Source organism: Symphodus melops (genome assembly GCF_947650265.1).
Source record: "Symphodus melops genome assembly, chromosome: 13".
NCBI classification, from domain to species: domain Eukaryota; kingdom Metazoa; phylum Chordata; class Actinopteri; order Labriformes; family Labridae; genus Symphodus; species Symphodus melops.
In genome coordinates, this window is record NC_136703.1 from 16,543,752 (window position 1) to 16,565,506 (window position 21,755).

At 40.1% G+C, this 21,755-nt stretch overlaps 4 protein-coding genes across 5 annotated transcripts; 2 read left to right on the forward strand and 2 right to left on the reverse strand.

The window, feature by feature from the left end:
* The first annotated feature begins 4 nt into the window (after positions 1-4).
* Positions 5-2,840, forward strand: mbd4 (methyl-CpG binding domain protein 4). Of its 2 annotated transcripts, XM_079359187.1 has the most exons (8): positions 5-147; positions 251-570; positions 668-1,398; positions 1,740-1,805; positions 1,946-2,080; positions 2,186-2,335; positions 2,477-2,580; positions 2,673-2,840. In XM_079359187.1, the coding sequence occupies exons 2-8, from the start codon at positions 272-274 to the stop codon at positions 2,745-2,747; spliced, it is 1,560 nt and encodes a 519-aa protein (XP_079215313.1). In that variant the 5' UTR covers positions 5-147; positions 251-271; the 3' UTR covers positions 2,748-2,840. The 2 variants fall into 2 exon arrangements, with proteins under 2 accessions (XP_079215313.1, XP_079215314.1); XM_079359188.1 differs by having other exon boundaries at positions 28-570.
* Positions 2,841-2,929: 89 nt separating this feature from the next.
* On the forward strand, positions 2,930-4,578 carry LOC306833710 (uncharacterized protein; the record flags this gene model as incomplete). The annotated part of the gene is made up of 6 exons (XM_079359189.1): positions 2,930-3,374; positions 3,462-3,601; positions 3,713-3,840; positions 3,962-4,021; positions 4,107-4,296; positions 4,468-4,578. The coding sequence occupies exons 1-6, from the start codon at positions 3,365-3,367 to the stop codon at positions 4,576-4,578; spliced, it is 639 nt and encodes a 212-aa protein (XP_079215315.1). The 5' UTR covers positions 2,930-3,364.
* A 192-nt stretch (positions 4,579-4,770) lies between these two features.
* Positions 4,771-10,540, reverse strand: creld1b (cysteine-rich with EGF-like domains 1b). Its single transcript, XM_079359266.1, has 11 exons — positions 9,898-10,540; positions 9,100-9,220; positions 8,910-8,992; positions 8,491-8,601; positions 8,241-8,332; positions 7,613-7,792; positions 7,405-7,500; positions 7,226-7,309; positions 6,621-6,716; positions 6,387-6,527; positions 4,771-6,296 (listed from the first exon to the last, which is right to left on the reverse strand). The coding sequence occupies exons 2-11, from the start codon at positions 9,214-9,216 to the stop codon at positions 6,076-6,078; spliced, it is 1,221 nt and encodes a 406-aa protein (XP_079215392.1). The 5' UTR covers positions 9,217-9,220; positions 9,898-10,540; the 3' UTR covers positions 4,771-6,075.
* Positions 10,541-10,594: 54 nt separating this feature from the next.
* LOC306833758 (interleukin-17 receptor C) lies at positions 10,595-20,095 on the reverse strand. Its single transcript, XM_079359265.1, has 16 exons — positions 19,771-20,095; positions 18,980-19,007; positions 18,737-18,871; positions 18,352-18,477; positions 15,398-15,492; positions 14,411-14,522; positions 14,293-14,334; positions 13,970-14,106; positions 13,829-13,891; positions 13,677-13,734; positions 13,366-13,598; positions 13,037-13,093; positions 12,891-12,942; positions 12,685-12,780; positions 12,561-12,599; positions 10,595-12,077 (listed from the first exon to the last, which is right to left on the reverse strand). Exons 1-16 carry the CDS (start codon positions 19,882-19,884, stop codon positions 11,332-11,334), a joined length of 2,133 nt encoding a protein of 710 aa, XP_079215391.1. The 5' UTR covers positions 19,885-20,095; the 3' UTR covers positions 10,595-11,331.
* Positions 20,096-21,755: the final 1,660 nt, after the last annotated feature.

A 21,755-nucleotide genomic window follows, 5' to 3' on the forward strand; every position in this document is an offset into this window, starting at 1 on the left:
TCCTGCATGCATGCAGAGGGAGCAGACCATGGAGCAGACTGCGTTGTGTTCCTGTTGTTGACATTATAAACCTACTGTGAAGGAAGAGTGCAGCAACAGATTTTTACTACACAACTTTTAGGAATAAACCAGACTGACCCGTTTCGTGTATGTATCTGAGTTAAATTTATGTGCTTTGCTATTCACATCACACCAATCTGTACTTAATGGCAACATAATTGTTATGTGGCCTACTTACAGTATGTTGTAGGATCTAGATGACAGAGCATAAATGGATGCCGATGAGGGAGTAAACAGTCAGCAGCCAGACAAGACAGTCAGTCTTCAAAAGGACTTCACATCTGAATCCACAACTGTCTCAGCCAGGCTCAGAAACGACATCACACTTCTTGACAAACTTCCTTCTCGCTGTGACATCCAGCTGGAGACAGATGGTGGTATAAATAATGACAGATGCAAGGACAGGGATGATTCACCCAGCACTTCAACAATGCCCCCTGGCTGGATCAGGGAGGTCAGGCAGAGGAAAGGAGGCAAGACAGTGGGGAAACTGGATGTCTACATTACAAGGTAAATCTTCTCTTACAGTTATTTTACGTTACACCATTACTAAGTGCTTTGCATTTTCATTTGGGTCAGTGTCTAATGGAATGTTTTGTTTTTAAAGTCCCCAAGGGTTGAAGTTCCGGTCGAAAGCATCTCTGCAGGCTTTCCTGCTTAAAAATGGAGAAATCAACTTAAACATGAACCTTTTTGAATTTTCTGCAACCAAAGGCGATGGTGTAAACACTCCATCCCAAGTGAAACAGGGGAGAAGAAAGAAAAAGCAAGCAACTGCCCAGCAGGAGAACACAAAGGATGTGATGGACACAGTGGATCAACCTTTGAGTAAACCTAAAGGAGCCAGCTCTTCCCTCATCTCAGGCATGAAAGAAAAAAAAGTCAAGAGGAAAAAAAAGGCTAATCATATTAATATTCAAATTGTTCCACAAGAGATCACTCAGCATTGTGACAAAACAGAGGAAATAGAGTGCTGCACACAGTCCGCACACTTTGATTTAAAACGACATGTGAACCCTCAAAATTCAGGGTTGCTTAGAGAGAAGCTGCTCAGAGTGTCTTCTCCAAATTACAAATATAACACTTTTAATGTTCACAAGGAAAAACAGACGGACTCGCAGCTTTCTGTCTCGGTTCAGAATTTCGAACCTGCCAGTGGGAGCGAGAAAGAGGGTGATGAGCGAGGAGAAGAGGAGATACATATTCACAGGAAAGGTGACAACAAGCCTAATCCTGAACTGGAGGGTGATGCTGACAGTCACGGGGACACGCAAGAGGAGGTGTTGTTACCTGACATCACTGACGAGAGCTGCACACCACTGAAAAATTCCCAGAATAGTAAGTATGATCAACACCATCTGATTGCTGCATATAAAGTGATTACGCTCTCAGTCTACCATTCTCTTAAGCAAATATTCACCTTTTTTTACTGCAGCATTTTATACAGTGTCACATTTGATTTAAATTCCAATATAGTATTAGTATTAAAATAAAGGAATTTTACTTCTTTTACAATCTGTATTAAGGCTAAAAAAATATTTTTGACTTAAATACATACATTACCCTTATAGTTTGGAGCTATTCTGTTGCGGTGGGATTTTAATTTTTTCCCCACCTTTACATTTGTGTCATAAGAAATTCGCTCCTTTCTTTATCACACATTTTTATTTCTCTTTTAGAGTCCAAGAGCGTGAATGACAAACGAAAAACCAGCCCTTATTTCAGCCGGAACCCCCTCAGAGATTGTAATATCAAAATAATTCATTCAATACAATAATCAAGTTTGTGTATATTCCCGTGTGAGACATTTAGTACAGCTAGAGATTTATTGCATGAAATACAGTTGTGTGTGGCCTGAGCAAAGATTTACATTGTTTCTTCTCAGGCCTTAGCCCACCCAGGAGGAAGGCCTTTAAAAAATGGACCCCCCCTCGTTCTCCCTATAACCTCATACAGGAAACTCTTTTCCACAACCCCTGGAAGCTTCTGGTGGCCACTATTTTTCTGAACAAGACAAGTGGTAAGATCCCAAAATATAAAGATATATTTCACTGTTGTCACGACCTGCTGCTGCTCAGATTTAGCATTTCTCTCTTTGTATTATTGTATTAATGTTATTCTCCAGGAAAAATGGCAGTCCCAGTGCTGTGGCAGTTCTTTGAGCAGTACCCCTCTGCAGAAGTGACCCGGGTGGCTGACTGGAAACCCATTTCAGAGCTTATGACGCCTTTAGGCCTTTTTGAGCTAAGAGCCAAAACACTCGTCCGTTTCTCAGGTGAACGGATTGGGCCATCTAATAGTTGTTTATAACAGAAAAGGATAAATGTTGTGACTGTACATTTTTAAGGTTTAAGGAGAAACATTTGAATTAATATCAGCTGCCAGAAGATCTCATACTCTATTCCCTCCTGTATAGATGAATATTTAACCAAACAGTGGCGTTATCCCATTGAGCTGCATGGTATTGGGAAGTATGGTAACGACTCTTACAGGATCTTCTGTGTGGAAGAATGGAGACAGGTGAGTGTCACTCCAAATATATTAAAAACGGATCAAATGACTAAATTAATAGCACAGAAATCTGATATTGTATTACTTATTCTATGTCATAGGTGACACCTGAGGACCACATGTTAAACAAATACCATGCCTGGCTGTGGGAGAACGCTGAGTCACTTGGAATATGAAAACACAAAGCAAGAAGATCTGCTAAAGTTGTTTCAACTCAGTTTCAACATATGTATATGTATAAAATAGTATTATTGTGAACTGTAAATAAAGATTCTGAATTTGTTTTAAATAATGCAATGGATTTTCAGAGATGTCAGTGTAAGCATTTCCTGAAAATGCTTTTAATGTGAAATAAAAATGTTGGTTTAAAGTGGTTTAAAAGTTGAAATGATTCATGAGTGCATTATTCAATCATACTGACTGGTCGGTCTTTATCACAGGCTAATAATCTTTCCTTTGTAATGCTCTGACGCATGACTTTCCTCTATACAGTACGCTGCAGCTTTTCTTTTTTGTGAGGGGGTAACCTGATTCCCAAGGCAACTGTTGCCACTGCAAAACTCTCAGTGAATGCACAGGCATGTCACGGTTTAATCTCTAACTAGCTCAAGTATAGTCATTTGTTAAATTTATTTTCTGAGTTGTGTTGAACTTGTGATTTATTGCCAATAGAGCTGCAACTTCTTTTAAAAACGAATATAGTCGTGTGGGATTTGACGCCTTGGAAAGTTGCCAAAAAGACTTGATTTGATCTGGTGGGCAAACAGAAGAAAGAAAGAAGAAGAACTACAAAATGAAATTACGTGAGCAAACAGATTTTTTAAAATATGTTCATGTGTTGTGTCACTAGCAACTGTTTTGAACATGTGCTGTGATTCTTTGTACTACAGCAGCCATCTCCATAGCTTCCACACCTGTGTATATCCCTCACAACAACACACCTCCTGTCCAGCAGAGTCGCTGCCTGGTGGTCCCGCCCAGGACATTTCCCATGATCTCAGAATCTGCCCGTCTGTGGACAAGCACTCAGGTAAGCAGAGATTCACTGGCACTTTATTCAGTATTATGTGACTGTGTTTCTGTGTCTTAATATGACAATGTTTGAAAAAGAGGGGGGAAATACTTTCATGCATCTTCCCAGTATATTCCAAGACTGAACCCTTTACATCCCCCGTTGGTCATCAAACGCACCGTTAGTCTGGAGACGCCAGCTGTTCACCACCACAACCAGCAGAGAGCACTTATCTTGCAGAGGAGAGAGCACTACAGGTTGTAACGTTTGACCAGTACTGTAGTGTACTGTAATAGGTCTATTTAAGTGATAAATACCATTACTGTCTGTGCACAAAACACCCAGTTCAAATGTAACTGTCGTCTTTTGTTTGCTCAGATACCATCAGGTATGGCGTAATCCTTTTTATGGAACTAGCACTGAAAGAGAAGAGTACAGGTAGAATAATACCTTCTTGTCTACTCGATCCACAACATTCTCAATAGATACTTCTTCACCTTTATTGGCAACTGTCCCTTTGCAGGAAGGAGCTCCGGGAGCACTTAAAGAGGCAGATAGAGGACAAATATGCAGCACTGAAGTTCCAGCTGGCCAGTAAAGGGAAGGAGGCAGAATATGTTCAAGAGGTGGACCGCCTCGCCCTGTCCAGTGAAAGAGAGCAAAGGATTCAGTACAGAAAAGCAATGACTGCATACAGAGATGAGAACAAGAGGGTAAAGTCAAACACCAATACTGCTGCTCTCAGGTTACAACAATATAGGGAGTGTCTGAGGCCTGTGTTTTTTGTTTCTCCCTATGGGGTGTGTGTGTGTGTGTGTGTGTGTGTGTGTGTGTGTGTGTGTGTGTGTGTGTGTGTGTGTGTGTGTGTGTGTGTGTGTGTGTAGCTAATGGAGCAGAGCTGGAAGGACAGAGCACTTACACGCTCCCAGGAGGCCCTGAAGGAGCGAGAGCTGCTCCGTCTTAACCCCATTAACTGGAGTGGAACTCTGAAATAGGTTGAACTTCTACATCTCTCCGGCACTTGAAATGGAATGCAACAAACTGTGTTCAGTACATGTAAATGACATTAGTGATGAAATAACTATTGAATGAAACAAAGAGGGATATCCCAATTTTTTTTTTAGAATTAAAAGAATAACATCTTAAAAATATATATATATTTTCTTGTTTATCTTGTTTGAAAAATAAGATAACAATGAAAGGGTACTAGAGACGTTGACTCCTTTTATTCCATGCATTCTTCCTGCTTGTAAAAACCTGGTGCATACATGACCTAACACTTGACCACCAGGATTTCTCTCACATACACGCTTGTAGTCGTAAGCTCCATCAAACCACACTTTATTTAAAACATCCATGTCCTGTAAACTATGATGCAACATGTAATTGTATAAAAGAATTTTCCTTAAGCTACTACGTTTCCCCTTACTAAGCTTATAAAATAAAAAACATCAAGAGGGACAGACTTTTATTGTAAATCAAACTTTTATACCAGATAATAAATATGTGGAAAACTTTCCTTACAAGAAAAACAAAGTTGATGGTCAGGTAAGGAGGTGATGCTTCAAAGGCTTTGTGACATAATGGTTCTCTACTTGTTCAAATGAGAATAGAAGAAACGCTATAACTAACAAGACATAAAAATATACAACGCTGATATAATAAACATATTTCCAATAAATATTATTATGAAAATAAATTAAAAGCAACAGAAAGTGTCTGAAAACATCCATATTAGAGCTGGTAGTTTAGCACATTTCCTCACAACCTCATTATGGAGTCGCTGTGGTTCCATGCTAAAGGCAGTAAATCAATACATACAGTGTTGTACCTTTCATTTAAAATCCTAGTTTTCATGCATTAGGCTAAAAAGAATCATTCAGTGAGTTAGGAGGTAAAAAGTCATTCTGTGAATAAATGATAATGAAAACGTCCCAGAGTTTTCATTAAAAATTCCCTTTTCTATCCCTATGCTCAGACACTCCGGTGTCTCAGTATCCATACACAGCCTGAGCTTACAAACCAGTCCGTCTATCTATGGGAACCTTTTGCTTCATAGCAATGATATAACAAAAAACCTGCAAACATAATGACTGGAGGTTTTGATTGTGTGAAAGGAAACGACATCTTTTCTTGAGCAACAACAATGCCAAATGAGACATCAATATGCATAATAGATTTGAACAATCAGTAATGGTCTTCATGTCCCCCTTTGCTCCCAACAGAAGTTGAGGTAGGGTTTTACAGTAAGTTCAGTTCCTTTACATCAGTGCAGTGGTGCTTTGTCATTTCCTCTTCATGGCTTCATAGCCTTCAAGTTCTCACTTTCCAGCATTTTCTTATTCTTAAACATAAATGAGTCAAAGCCCTTTTTAAGTAACTCCCAAATCCCAAGTAAATCCCTGAAAATCAAGCATCGTAGGGATATTTTCCTGCCCTCGCACTAGCTGGTATTTGAAGGTCTCTTCCCCAAAATCGTGTGCCAATTCAGTCTAGCGTCCTTTCAGCATTCCATCGAGCATATAATCTCCCTTTTCTGTCAGCCAGTATCCAGCCATCGCAGCCACGCCTCCAATGAAAATGGCTGTGAAAACCATATCACCTTTGGCAGCAAGCGTAGCAAGTGCACAGATTACGACGCCGAAGAACATCTGTTGCAGCACGAGGACCTCGTCGTCCGTCATGTCGTCAAACAGACCTTTTTCTGGGCCAGCTGAGGAGTTAGAGGAGAAGAAATTTAGTCGGCATTTTCGAGAAGCTGTCAGCAATTTACGTTGGAATAATCCCTATTAGGGCTACTTACCAGGAGGCTTATTTTCAACACAAATACTATCTCTCCTAATGAATCCATCAGCACAGTCACAGTGGAAGGAGCCTTCCTCATTGATGCAGGCCTCGTTGAGCCCTGGGCACGCTATTGCACGTTCGCTACATTCATCGATATCTGAGGGGAGCGAGAAAGAAAAAGAAAATCAGAGCAACATATACAGATGTGGCATAGGTGCATGTGTTCAGTAAATAAGTGTTACATCCTTACCGAGACACTTGGCTCCTTTCAATTTGTAGCCACGTGAACATTTCTTACAGCGAGCAGGACCACTACCCATGCAGCCAACACATGCCTGGTCACAGCCTGGACGCATAGAACACGAACAGAGGTCAAAATTAGTAACCAAAGCACATGAGCTCGATGCCAAATCTGAAGGCAGAGACGATGAGTTTATTGAGGCCTTTCAACTAGAGATGCACACAGAAACATTGTTTTTTCTTTTCTTTATCTGATGTGCTTTAGTTTTGATTTAAGCAAGATTAGCAAAGAGCTAGCTACTCAAAGAGCAAAATCAAATAAAAACTGTAGGGAAGTACAAGCAGCATTTTTTTAGTGCTTTTTGACATGTGTAAACAAAACCTTCCAAAAAAAAGATTTAAAAAGAATCATTGCTTTACCCAAAACAGAAAAAAAACATTCATTTATGTGATGAGATGCTGTAGATGTTTAGTTTCTTATATTTTGCAAAATGAAGCTAAAACCCTGCTTCACATTTGAAAATAAATCCAAAAGACAAACCATAGCGGCACCATGAAATCAAGACATCAACGCTGATTCCAGTAATTAAACAGTAACAAAACACGGGAACCTACCTCTGCATTCATAAGAACCGTCGGTGTTGTGACAGTACGTGTTAGAAGCACATCGAGCCAGCTCTGTGCCACACTCGTCAATGTCTAAAACACACACAAGCACAGTCGAACATGAGGAAACCGGAAACTGGCGCAGAGTGGATGACACGCTACCACACGAGCTCTGAAGACACACTCACCCACGCACTTGTTGTCGTGAAGGATCCAGCCGGGTTTGCAGTCAATGCATTTGTAGTCTTGTGGGCCCAAGCACTTCTTACATGAGTAGTAGCAAGCTACACAGGATTAAAAAAAACAAAAAAAAAAACAGAATCAAGTTGAAAAAGACCACCTACAATACATTCTAACATCTCCAGGGGTTAAAATGCTCGAGTCAATCTGAGGCACCTGCACAGGCTCCTGCACTCTCATTGGAGCTTTTCTCTCTGAAGTAACCGTCAGCACAGCTTTGGCAGAGACTTCCTGAATACCCAGGATCACACACGCACTCTCCATCTCCGAGGCGAGTCCCCTCTCCCTCACAGCGCCCCAGACCTCCACACACACCACCAGGGCCAGATGGACACTCTGTATTGGATCAGAATGCCATGAATGTTACTCTGGAGCTCTTCAAACCAAGCCTCGAAATTAACGTGATTTTTTTATTTATTTTTTAACATATTCTCACTTGGTATAAACTTGGTTGAGCATTTTAAAGGGATACTTCACCCATTTACATGAAGCTGTGTATCATTAGAAACATGGTAGTAGTGTTGAATGGTCATGAATCCAACCCTCATTTTGCCCTGAGATGAGAAAAATATGTTTTTCTTTGCTTGAAAGTTTTCTTCATGTGATGCAAAAAGCGTCATATTGCGTCACATGAAGAAAACTTCCAGGCAAAGAAAAACATATTTTTCTCGTCTCAGGACAAAATGAGATACACAGCTTCATGTAAATGGGTGAAGTATCCCTTTAAGTTGCTTATCAATCCTTACATCAGGGAGCTTCTTTCAATGTTTTGTGTTGTTCATACCTTTACAGTCAGCTCCAAAGCGTCCAGGTGGACAACAGAGTCTTAGCTCTTCTATGCACAGCCACTCAAACAAGTCTGGAGCCTCCTGCTGCCTACAGGGCACATACACCATGTCACCAATGGAGTGAAAACAGGAGCATGGTAATACATCCTTACAAAACATAACAGCTGAGGTCACAAACCGTCTCATTGTACATGTAAAGAACAAATGTGAGATTATACTTTTTCGACTACAGGATTTCACGTCTACCTGTGGAACCACCATGTCTCCACTTGGTCTTCTATCTGCTCCAGCAGCTGGTTACATTCAAAATCCGCTTTCTCGCAAGCAGCTTCCACAATCTCGAGGAGCCGAGTCTCACTGCAATAAAAGGGAGCCATGAGGCATGCAAGACAAGGACAAGAGAGAGCAGATGCTGTTCCACCACCACGGCCCACCAAAGACAAATTGCCCTGCTCCACCGAGGGGTTGAACTTCGGTGGTCTGCATCGTGTAAAAATCGACTCTTATGTCATTAATATTAGATAACAGTATTATACACATGTGCAAGGAACAAACTTTAGACACTGGCTCTTATTTTGAAGGATGGTTCCAGAAATGCATATTTTAACACAGTACAGTTAATAAAATAAAGCTGATGCATAACTCAGTTAAGACTTTTTCCATACCTGCGTGCATACTTGGCTAACTTTTCCTCTTCCCAGGCAGTGTTACCTCCCCCGAAGTTCTTGTTAGATGTTTTCTCCAAGCCCTGAAAATAGGGGGAGGGGGGGGAATCACAGGACTTAGGACTTCATTAAAAACGTGTCTCTAAAAGAGCAGCACAAACTGATGGCACTCTTAACTTAGCTGCAGTACCTTGATGAAACTCTCCGTTAGTTTTCGGCAGGTCTGGCATGGTGCAGTCTGGACTCTCACCACAGAGAGCTCCGAGAGAAGCACAAGGGCAGGCAGGACTGGCCAGGCCCACCACATGATCCTTCAGAAAACACACACACACACATGTACATCATTTCCTAGTTTTCATCACAGAAATTATTTAAATGAATATACTTACATGATAATCTAAAGCGAAAGCTCTGCTCAACTGATATCACTTGACATCCTGCAATGACTTGCACAAGCTGAATTTTGCAAAGTAGTTTGTAGAGGGGCTTGGCAAAGCAACTACAACATTAGTAATTTTGAATTAAAATAACGCCTTGTTTAAAGTTCAACCATTGTGAAGTCCAAGTTATATTAAGCCTCATTTTCATAGTTATTTTTTTATTAACAGTGAAAATAAATGACATAAACTACCATAACTTACACACAGTAATCATCAAGTGTCTCCGTGATAGCGTTTTGTTAACCCAGTCTAAATATAAAGTATATATAAAATATGAAAACAGTCTTAATTCCCTGATTAGCCTGGGTGGGATGCTCCTCTGTCACAGTTAGCTTAGCTAGCTCAGCATCAGCACCACAAAAATAAGCCAAGTAGCAGCTGGCTAAGGTCAATAGCTGCTAGACGAAGCTGAGATATTATAATCTCGTTTTGTCTGCTGTATAAAGACGTAAAAGCGTCCTTTAAATTATATTTCTAACCTTAGGGTTTGCCTTCATTGTAGTAATACTACAGGAAGCTAGTCGTACTGTTGTAATAACAAGTCTTACCTTATTTCAAAGCCACAGCCTTTGCTGCACCACTGATGATGATGATGATGATGATTGTCCGCTTCCCTGCCCCGGTTCACACCACAATGCAGGCAGAGGTTCACATTTTTTGTAGCCCCTTGTAAAGCTCTAAATGTGTCATTTTACTGGGTAAGCCACTGCAATGGCCAACCAGCTTGATAACTTGCTAGCTACGTAGCTGTAAAGCTAGTGTGCACACTGAGATAATCAATGAATAAGCTTCCAGTTGGTTCTCTCTCTCTCTCTCTCTCTCTTTGCTTTCCATGCAGCAGCTGTCCCTGAGCCACACAGAACACCATGGCCCCGCCCAACCCCGCAGGGATGTCCGCATTCAACCAATCAAACTGCGCCAAATTTTAAACAGATGGGCCGTATGGTAGTGTTGTCACATGAGGTGCACGAAGCATTATCTTTGGTGGGCAACCCATTTTAAGCTACTGTAAGTGGTTTTTGGACTGGTTATGAAACAGAATGAAATTCATATTGAAGCTTCTTCATCAGTCACAAAAGCAAACAAAATCATTACAATAAAGATTGGCTATATCTGTGTAGTTATTTTTAATGCCTGGGACTACAACCGCATGGTGTCTATTGAAGTGATGACAGCTGACTGACTGCAGCCTTGATATGATATGTGTGTATATATATTTTCATGGCATTCTCTATGAGTGGTGCATTTGAAGGTTATAACATTTATTGTCATTGAATAAATACGCACAAACTAAGCACAGCTAATAGAGCTATATACAGTTTTGTCAAGAGGGCAACACAATGACTGAAACTTAAAGTAACTCACACAATCTTTAAATGACAAATAATGTGGCAGCCCATGGTTAACTGTAGGCTAGGTAACATGCAGGTCACATAGATTTAAAAGATCTAAACGACCAGTGAAGTGAACAAAGACTATTTAAAATGTATAATTACAGTTAAATATATTATGACAAAGGGTTATACAAATGTATGAGATGATGGAGTTAATATAAATAAGGAGGAAAAAAAACAGGAGGTAACAGAAGGGGATTTCGATACCTGTTTTGCAAGCTGAGTATCATTTCTATATTATACTTTCAATGTAGTTTTTGAAGTTGTTTGTGGTTTTAGTGTTTTGCAGTTTTATTTCTAAAGAGCCAAAAGAGCTCAAGCTGTAGCAAGTCAGGCGTTATAAGAAAATGAAAACACTGTTTCAATACCAGAAACATAAAGGAATATGGAAAATACCTTTTCCAATATCCAAAAGTACCAGCACCAGTAGCATTTCGCTTTAAACCAAGCTGTAAGCGCTGAACATCTCCCATCTCACATCTGTTCATCCAATAAACTCCCGTCATGTGTCCTTGTCTCCTAATGTCAGACCCATTCCATTGCACGGACCTTCTGGCTTGAGTCAGGGCAAGAGGGAGGTGAAATAATTCACGGCTTCAAAGGAACTGTCTCCAAAGAGTCTTCAACTTTAACACCCACACAACCCTGAGACACCCCTGCAAGGCGCAATACAGTAGTCCCTGCTGTGAACCCTGACAGCCCTTGTGCCAGAGCTCTGGATGCCAGCCTCAGCCCCCCTGCCCTTTTCCTTCTTGCTGAAGCTGTTGCCATTTTTCGAGCCCCTGCAAGTTCAGTCAAAAAACCCAGGCTCTGGGAAGGGAGACTGTAGACATGAAGGCCACGGAAAAGTTCTGGCAATGGCCTGAATCCACCTGGAGGCTCAGGTGGAAGTGATTCAAATTGCACCAACATGAACCGCTCACCAGCACGGCCCTGTAAATAGTCTGCAAGAATACAGCTCAGTGAGGCAGTATAAACATCTACACATTGAGAGGAAACAACGTAGTTTCCTTCCACCTCCTCCTCTGGCTTCATGTCTCTGTTCCTGGGAGTGTTCCTCTCCCAGCTCTGAGCCCCCCATTCTACAGCTCTGATCCAGGCAGTCTGGGTGAGGACCAGGACCACTTTACCCCCCTGCCTTTGCAATCGGTTTAGTCTTGAATGAAGCCAGGGCACCGGACCCAGAACACCCAGTTCAGCCTGGCTCCACAGATCCAAAGACACACTGAAGCCCAAGGCCTGGAGGGACGACCCAAGGTGGCTCATCAGTTCTGGCAAAGCCTGGTCATCATCAGAGGGGTAGAGCAACACCACGTGACCACCACCTACAGCACCTGTACCAGAGAAGAAACACTTTGAAAGTTTGATGAGCATCGCTTTGGGACAATTCTTACTTTTTTCTCCCATGATGTTTCCCATGGTGTGCTAAGCTAAACTAAGCTAATCAGCAGCTAGCTGGAGCCTTAATTATCAATGACAGATGTGTGTGTGTGTGTACTTTTGCATTACACAACTTAATCTGCCCCACAAAAACTCATCTACTCCACGATGAGTATAAACTATGAAATGGCCACAAAAAGCTTTGATTACTGTGAAGAAAAATAAGCAACAATAGACAATTTAAACGATTATAAATTAAACAGTAGGTTGAGTAGGAAGACAGGGCAAAGCACATAAGAAAATGTTTGAGAAGAATTATTCAAATGAACACATCTCTTTCAATGTGTGAATAAAAGCATTACATGACTTAAGTTTAAACATTATTCTTCAGGGGTTGGTTGTCTCGTACATAAATAAGATGCCAGGCTTTCTCATACCTTTGACATCCTCTTCCTTTAACCATCTCCACATGTAGCCTGAAAGGAAATGATATAATGAGCTAATTTGTTATGATGTTGTTAATATTTTGCGGGCTAAAGATTAGAAAATACATAAACTGACCTTTTAGAACTCCTTGTATAAAATACGCTCCGAGTATGGCAATGCAAACCAGTAGTAATGGAATTAGAAAAGGTAGAATCCATCTCAATGGAGATCCTGGGGAATTACATTTTTAAAAAGTCTCTTAAAAAATGTGTTTGTTTTCTTAGTTGATCCATATAAAAAAGACAATTTATTCACATCTTGGCAATATTTGAAAGTCTTACTTGCAAAAGGACAATGAGGTTCAAAGTATGACTTCATCCCATTGATCTGTAGCTAAGAAATGATTAGCAGTGTTAAGGTTAGCACAGGCAATAGGAAAGCAAGTACAAAAACATGTTGCATACAACAGGACAATGACAATGATTACCTGGATGCATAGCAGAGGATGTGAAGATATGTTGAATTCTCCTGTTTTCTGGAGAGTCAATTAGGAATTAAATGGATGAAAAATCATGAAAAGGAGGACAAATCTGATCAGTGGTAAGTACACTCCAGGCTGTTTAATAACTGGTATTATTATATGGTATACCATCAGATTATTGTCAGTTATATGAACAGTGTTTGAATGTTGCAGCTGTAGGTAAATATATTGAATAAAACTGACAATTTAACATATGAAACAGGCAAAAATATGTTGGTAATTTCCAACACTGAAGACTATAAAGCTAGCAAAGTAATCCAAGGCCTTCCTCTTACCCAGTGTCCCTTGCGTGATGCCCTCCAGCCTGCATGTTCATGGTTGTTGAGTCTCTGTCTGGAGCCCAACACCTCTTTACACAGGTTTCCTGCCTGGTCTTTCTTGCACAACCACACCTCTCCCTCCAGCCTGCAGGGGGCAGTCACATTCCATCTCAGCATTGGTCTGCCATCCCTTGTCCAAGACTCCTCAACAGATGTAGACACGTTTTGCTGCATTCTGTCCATGGCATCTTGAACAAAAATGGTTTGCTCTCAAAAATTTTCCCTCACAAAGGCATGATCTTCTTGGTTCACCATTAAGCTTTTACCTTGTTTGTTTTTAAAAGGGCAGTATTGTCTGCGTAGTTCCATTCCTTTCCACCACACCTGAAAACATAGATTTATAAGAGTAACTCTTAATTTCCAAATGCCACCTGTAGTAGTCTTTTTCTTCTTAAGCTTAAATTAATTCATGAGCTACCTCAAAGCACAGGCACGGTGCAACAAAGTTTGATGGAACAATCATTTCTGTCTTGCCTTTGGGCTGCAAAGATATGCAAAATACGCATTTAATGTTTGATAATTAGAGCAGATTTGTATGAATAGGTTAGGACTTACTAACCCATGTAAGATCTTCTCCAGATATGTTATCCCAAACCATATGAATCATGAGCTCGTCTTTTGAGGTATTGGTACTATTTTCCAGTTGAAGGAGGACTTCTTTTCTTTCATGATCAGTAACTGCTCTTAGTCTGGGAGCTGAGACATCATCAACAACAGTAAGTATTGAGATGAAGCTTTCTGTAAGTCTGCAAACTGTTTTTTACTGGCACTGCTTTGTACATGTTCCATCACTGAAATGTATACAATACTTTTGTTTATACACAGCCACAGAAATAAAACAAATCATTATCTTAATGCATCACATTTGACAGCATCTCTTACCCCCACAGTCCTTTATAGCCCACTCTAGGTCCATCGAGCAAACTGAACAAAAGAAAAAGAAGTTGTTGTTATGATAAATTAGCAGTTCAGTGATTCTTCCACATATGACACCACTCACCTTTATCTAAAGATGGGATTGTGGTTTCTTGATTGCTGTCTGCTCCATCTAAGCATGAAAAGGCACGGACCACAACAGGACTGCCAAACATCATGTTCTTTCTCAAAAGTAGCTGAAAAATTAATCATTAACAATAAACACACTTAAAGTGACCACAATGGAAGAGAAACTTACAAACATACAAACTTAGGGATGAGAAGTACAAAGATGTGTTGCGATTCTAAAAGTGAAGTGGAGATATATAAAAGCAAAAATAGTCATTCTGCAGTGAAAATAAGGACCCTAATTGGAGTCGCAAGATAAATCATAGTGTCTGTGATACAAGCAATGTTACTTGTACAGGGGTCACAAGCTGAATTATTGGGAACTAGCAGGTTTATTCTATTACCCTGCATTTTATAATACGTTTTAAAAGTAAAATATTCAATTGAGATTATTGTAGTAAAAGTATAAAGTCATAGAAACTGGAGTCCTAAATATGGCAGAAGAACTTTAAAGGCAGGGCTTTTCTTTAAGGGTAAATTTTCGAAAACTAACATGATTTTAAAAGTAGCATTCCCACCTCATCCCCTTTGTGCTCCCCCAAAAGCCACGCCCCTCACTTACACGCACAAGCACCATTGGTCCAGAAACAGACTTCAGCTCATGCTTTAAGTGTGAGCTTGGCATGCATGGGGTAGAGAACAAGCAGGGAGGCAGGAAAGCATGATTGGTTCATGAATCAATTTGGTACCTCGTGGCAGACATTGGTCAAAGTTTTAACAGGCTTACATCTGCTACAGATGACAAATTTCTTGTTCCTTTTTGAGAGCGAATGAATTATTAATTTCTGTCAGGACCTGAAGACAATTTCAACTAAAATCTTAAATGTGGAGAAAATTACCAACTGCCTTTAAACAAGGAAAATAATGAAAACATCTGCACTTGTAGTAATTCCTTCACACTTCATCTTAATGAACATGTTCTAGAAAATGCATGCAGCTTCACCTTGAGTGTGTGATGTTGTGAGTTTCTTGGTTTAAACTCAAGTATCTTGCAAAACTCATCTGACCCTGGGGAGCTGTGACACACCATCACTGAAGCTGTAATTAGAAGAGCACAGAATAAGACAGGTAAATAGTATAAAGAAAATAACTATATATATATATATATATATATATATATATATATATATATATACACCGTAAATTCCGGACTATAAGCCGCTACTTTTTTCTCACACTTCGAGCACTGCGGCTTCTACTCCGGTGCGGCTAATGCATGGATTTTTTATGGGGGACAATGAGCTTCTGCCGCAAAAACATTTGACTTCGTCACGTCGGATCTTAATATCAGTCATTTTGCGCTTCATGCACGCACCCTCATCATGGAAAACACACGGAGAAATACATATGATGCAGTTTTCAAGTTAAAGGCGATCGACCTGGCTGTCAAATAAGCTAACAGAGCTGCTGCACGTTAAGATGACACTGACAGCGACAAGAGACTGAGGAAGTGAGTAATGAAGTCATTCTGAGGCAGTGAATGGATGGACTTTTTCTTGTGAAATATATTACGGTCATCTTTTTCATCAGCCGTGTGACAGACACCGTCGGCTAGGCTTCGTATTGTAACGGTTCATGTTGTAAAGTCAGTAGTTGATAATGTGTTCATAATTCCGATTATGTGGAGAGTCAGTGAATGCACCAGCGAGAACGTGTTGAGTGGCTGTATGAGAGAATGCTGGGGGAGAGAGTTGGATTGTTACGGCAAGTTATGTGTTGCTCTCTGCTGTAAACGGCGTGGTCACGGCCGACAGTGATCGGGTTATTAGGGTGGTTGCCTGAAAGGCAAACCACACTACTACAATTGTTAATATTATTATTATTATATCCTAAAAACGGGCCGCGCTACTCCTCCCACAGCGTTTGCGCCACACACACAAGAAAGGTATCAAAACGACCGGCTCGGCCCCAAAAAGTGTGCTATTACTTTGTGGAAACCTCGGACACACGGTGTGGACACAAATCGAGTTTAAACGACAAAAAATTGCCCCATTGAAAATGAATGGCAAAATTTGAAATCCTAGAGTGTAACTGCCAAAAACTTCAGTTTTGGAAGCATATTTGTAAATCGCCATCCTGAAGTCATTGTTGCTCACATATATAAACAAAATACATCAAAATAAAGCTCTGAGTGTCCTCTCACTCATAAAGCAAAAAGTAAAAACATAAAATGTTTCAGTCTCCCAGGAGAGGAATTTGTTTGACAGTCACGCACCACATACACACACATTGGGCTCTCACTCTAGTGATGTCCAGAATTTCACAATTTTCACTCATGTTTTAAAATCGCCACTGTGATCTCAGTCTGAATGTTAAATACACCTAAAATATATCAAAACGTGTGCCTATTTGTGCTGTCGCTCACAGTCCAAACAGATTGGTGATACCATGTTTAGTTTTTAAGATATTTGAGGTTTTGCGAGCAGTGGTAAGCCCATTCAAATACATTGATAGAATGTTCTGGCACTCTGGCAGATCAAAGCTGAATGTCAACCAATCAGTGAGCAGCAGGTGTTCACAGATAGAGTGATGACATCATCATTTGAGTGGGACCATAGCATTGGGACAGAGTTCTGTCTTAGCTGTTAGCTGACTACAGTTGAACAGTTTTACTGCAGTATAACTCAGAAACACGTACACAGACGGCAACCACCCTCACAATTTCTGCTGGAATTGTCTAGTTAAAAGTTATTATTTGAACGCTCTCGCCGTCCTTTAACGTCCGTACGGACGCTACAGTATTTGCGGATGTTACCGGTAGCCTAGGTCTGTGTAAATAGCTCTTGTTATAGCGTGGACACCTGCGGCTTATAATCAAGTGCGGCTTATATATGTACAAATACATTTATTTACTTATTTTTAGCCGGTGCGGCATATATCCAGGTGCGCTCAATAGTACGGAATTTACGGTATATATATATATATATATATATATATATATATAGAGAGAGAGAGAGAGAGAGAGAGAGAGAGAGACTGCTCAAAAAATAAAGGGAACAGTAAAAATCCTCGATCTGAACGAGTGAAGTATTCTTATTAAATTTGATTTCAACGGAAATCAAATTCATTAACTAATGGAGGTCTAGATTTGGATTAACACTCAAAATTAAAGTGAAAAAACAGAGTACAGGCAGATCCAACTTTGGTGTAATGTCTTTAAAACAAATCAAAATGAGGCTCAGTAGTGTGTCTGGCCTCCACGTGCCTGTATGACCTCCCTACAACGCCTGGGCATGCTCCTGATGAGGGGGCAGATGGTCTCTTGAGGGATCTCCTCCTAGACCTGAACTAAAGCATCCGCCAACTCCTGGACAGTCTGCAGTGCATTGTGGCGTTGGTGGATGGAGTAACCAGATGTGCTCAATTGGAGCATCAATGCCTTCATCTTGCAGGAACTGCTGACACACTCAAGCCACATGAGGTCTTGCATTGTCTTGTATTAGGAGGAACCCAGGGCCAACCGCACCAGGATATAGTCTCACAAGGGGTCGAAGGATCTCATCTCGGTACCTAATGGCAGTCAGGCTACCTTTAGCGAGCACATGGAGGGCTGTGTGGCCCCCCAAAGAAATGCCAACCCACACAATTACTGACCCACCACCATACTGGAGGATGTTGCAGGCAGCCAAACAGGGCGTCTCCAGACTCTGTCATGTCTGTCACATGTGCTCACTGTGAACCTGCTTTCATCTGTGAAGAGCACAGGGCGCCAGTGGCCAATTTGCCAATCTTGGGTCTCTGGCAAATGCCAAACGTCTTGCATGGTGTTAGGCTGTAAGCACTCGTTCAGATCTAGGATGTGTTATTTTAGTGATCCTGTTATTTTTTTGAGCATTGTATATAATTTTTTATTTTAAATGCAATGCATTTATTTGGCTTAAGTATATGCTTCTTTACCTTTTTGCTCCGAAGCCACAAACTGACCACTTCCTTCCACAGTTTGACTGGTGATATAGATGTCCTCACTATTCTTATAGGGACAAGATACCTCAGAAATCTCCTTACTGTCACCCGATTCTGCAACTTCATGAGCAATGTAATAACAATCAGCACATCGCAGAGAACACAGTGTTTTAAAAAAAAACACAGCCAGTTGGTTGACAAGATGTTAAAAACTATGTTAGGGATGCAACAACTATTCAAGGAACTTGTTACAGTAAGCTGCACAAACAAAGACATTCATTGTGATAAGGAAATCTGTTCTGTATGAGGAAAAATAAAGTGATGATGAGTTACATCATCTGTCAAGACATAAAAACCACAACATGAATGACAAACATACCTTGGACTGTGATTGTGACTTGCAGGCAGGGTTTGCAGTCTTGTGCAGCAGAACAGCACAGAAACACTTGAAGCTGCACATCAGTGATGTTTGTTGTGTCATCTGGATCTGGTAGAGCAGGAGCAAACAGAACATCTGTGGAAAGAAGAGAGTTTCTTATTTATACAGAGTGCAGGCATGCTTTAGTAAGAGGATGTTAGCATGAGTTGTGAATAACGTGTGTTGGTATGTTGATGGTGTTACCTGAGCTCATGCTGCAGTTAGTCAAACCCTGAAGGAGGAAGAGTTGTCAATGAGAATTAAAAAAAATAAGTTCCCCTCAACTGTAAAAACAACACTGTTCTTGCATGACTGGTTTTAACAACATTCCGATTCAGATAAGACTGATTCTTTAAACAGATAAAAGCAGCACTACAATTGTGATTTTGATTACAATACATTCATGCGTGTTTTATTCTGCTGAGTAATCAAGAATAAAAATGTTTGCCTTTAAAATCTGTTCAAAAACTTTCAGAAGGCTCGTCACAATCCCAAAGAACTCGCAATGACCATTTGAATTAGCTTCTTTTGTATGATCATTAGGACACAAAAAAGAAAAACTTAAGAGGAATATAAAACTAAACCCTTACATTTTATTGATTGTCTATGGTTATTTTGCTTTGTTTTCGTTTACAACAAAATTCAGGCAGAATTAAACCATAATTCTTGGAGATGGAGCAGTGGAGTACATGTTTATGTCGAGGAATGATAGTAAATAAATAATTAACTTTAAACTCTCATATTTAGTTCTCTGGCCATGTCTTTCTTGATTTCACCTTTAAACAGCAGGTTAAAAAACCACTAATGTTTTCTGTCCTTGGGTGATGCCCTGTGTTTCAAAATGCACGTCAAAATAAAGTTATTATAAAATATTATTTTTATATTTATGAACTCAAGTGCACAATATACTGTAAAATGAAGTGTAGGCTGCAGTCGTTCTGTTTTAGTCTAGTTTCATTATAACCTTTACGACACTGATCATGGTGACTTGCTACCTCGCTGCAGGTGAGATCAGGTGAGTCTCCGTCGATCATCTCCAGGGCCCTCGCAGACAAGAAGAGCCAGAAATGCAGCAATGACAGCGGTGGGACAGAAACACTTGGAGCCATTTCTTTGAGGACAGCTCTGCGCCTGGTCCCCTAGTCCAAAAATAGAACGGCTCACCTCGTTGTTCAGGAGCAGTAACGCACCGACCTCAGTTATTCCTCCGCTACACTCGTTCCCATGGCGTTCGTCACACCAGGTAACTGTTGGCGATCCTGGGTTTTTGTCTAACGAGACCTTCCTGATGATTGACAGCCACGAAGAGGGTGTGACTAAGCATAATACCACCTGCTCAAGTGGGCATGATAAACTCAGTTGTGCTTGGATTTTTAATGCAGTATTCTATTCTCAGTGTTATTATCCAGTTTAACATAAATATAAACCCATATTTTGAGTTGTTTACAATGAATACGGCATGCCTCAGTGAGGTAACCCTTTTGAAAATTATTTTTTTAAGATATATTGTTAGTCATCTGACTCATTGAATGAGTAAGTGCAGGTTTCCATGTTTATAAACGTAATTGTGGGTACTGTCACTTTAATTCTGAAGCAACATTACTCCCAGTTTCGTTGAAACTAATTCTACTGTAACCAAGTGTTTTCAGTCAGCGAGCCAAGTTTAATTATCAACTTTTATAAGTGGGTCAGTTAAGTCACTGTTTGAGATAACTGGAAGCTCAAACACCTGTGTGAGGTCTGTGCTTAGCTGTGGTCCTTGAACGGTTTGTTTGAAGATTGTAATGAAAAGTAATTATGTATATTTAATGCAATCAGATGTTTTCATAGTGGTCCAACAGCCAAGGGAGATACTTTCAGCTAACCTTATGTGACCAATCTAACCAAAACTTATAATTTCACACATTTAAATTGAAATTGTACGTGGGCCTAATGATGAAACAAAATAACTAACCAAATTTAATGTTTTAACAAAATCCATGTTTTTTGTAATCTAAGCACACATCTTAATATAGTATCTTTGCAAAAGTTTAAAATCAATATTTGGTATACCTTTTGCCTTTAAACCACTATCTTTTACACAACTCAGTGATTTTGTGGAATTGAAGTCAGGGTTATTATTTACTAATTATCCAAAACAGGCATTAATGATCATCATTCTCATATGTAGGTTAAACAGTCATTAACTGAAACAGAAAAAAAAACTGTGTAGGAGGCTTAAAACTGGATGAGGAACAGACAAATTCTGCTACTAAGGTGAGGCTTCATGTCACAGAACATGCACCATGGCAAGACAGAGCACAGCAACAAGGCACAAGGTAGAATACTCCATCATTAAGGTCAGTCCCAGGCAAAGATTTCAAAGCAGAGTGTATGTTTGCATATGTTATTAATATTGTCCTGCTGGTTCATCATGCATCAGTGTTGTTTGATTCTGTGTTCACCCAATCTGTTGCATGTCACCAAGTTCTGGGGTCTAAGGGTAGATAGAGGTCGTCCTTTGCTTTTCAGATTATTCAGCTATTTAAGGAAAATGTGTTTTGGATAAACTCTTCATTAAATGACATGTCTCTGTTATGGTCTTTACCGTGACTTTGAATCTTTACGTTTGTGATGAGCTCATTGGAAAAAATGAGTACATCACAATTCAGTTTCCAGGTAAGAGTTAATTACTTCCTGTTAAAATAACCATGAAATGATTAACTTGGTGTTTTGTCAGTAACAAATCTGGCAGCAAAGGTAAGTCTAGTGATAAAAATGTGATTAAATTCCCCATTGATTCTGTCCAGCATGTCAGCGTCTATCCCTAAAATAAATGGATTCTTGTCAGAGTTTTGATCTTACAGTTACTCATCTGAATGAACCAGTTTTAGAAAATGCATGCAGCTCATGACAAAGCAGTACACTAATGTTGAAGAGCAGTTTTCAGGAATCTAGAAAATGTTTAAAAGTTCTGTTTAATATTGTGTAAAAAAATAAA

What these genes read in the sequence shown, in the direction of transcription:
- mbd4 (XM_079359187.1), top strand. Translation starts at nt 272, where the DNA reads ATGGATGCCGATGAGGGAGTAAACAGTCAGCAGCCAGACAAGACAGTC. An exon ending in CCGGAACCCCCTCAGAGATT is followed by an intron (nt 1,806 to 1,945) that starts GTAATATCAAAA and finishes GTTTCTTCTCAG; the next exon opens with GCCTTAGCCCACCCAGGAGG. An exon ending in AACACTCGTCCGTTTCTCAG is followed by an intron (nt 2,336 to 2,476) that starts GTGAACGGATTG and finishes CCTCCTGTATAG; the next exon opens with ATGAATATTTAACCAAACAG.
- creld1b (XM_079359266.1), bottom strand. Translation starts at nt 9,216, where the DNA reads ATGTGGTGGGCCTGGCCAGTCCTGCCTGCCCTTGTGCTTCTCTCGGAG. An exon ending in GAGTGCAGGAGCCTGTGCAG is followed by an intron (nt 7,501 to 7,612) that starts GTGCCTCAGATT and finishes AATCCTGTGTAG; the next exon opens with CTTGCTACTACTCATGTAAG. An exon ending in CGGTTCTTATGAATGCAGAG is followed by an intron (nt 6,717 to 7,225) that starts GTAGGTTCCCGT and finishes CTATGCGTCCAG; the next exon opens with GCTGTGACCAGGCATGTGTT.
- LOC306833758 (XM_079359265.1), bottom strand. Translation starts at nt 19,884, where the DNA reads ATGGCTCCAAGTGTTTCTGTCCCACCGCTGTCATTGCTGCATTTCTGG. An exon ending in TGTGGCTTCGGAGCAAAAAG is followed by an intron (nt 15,493 to 18,351) that starts GTAAAGAAGCAT and finishes TTCTAATTACAG; the next exon opens with CTTCAGTGATGGTGTGTCAC. An exon ending in ATCCTCTGCTATGCATCCAG is followed by an intron (nt 12,943 to 13,036) that starts GTAATCATTGTC and finishes ATCATTTCTTAG; the next exon opens with CTACAGATCAATGGGATGAA.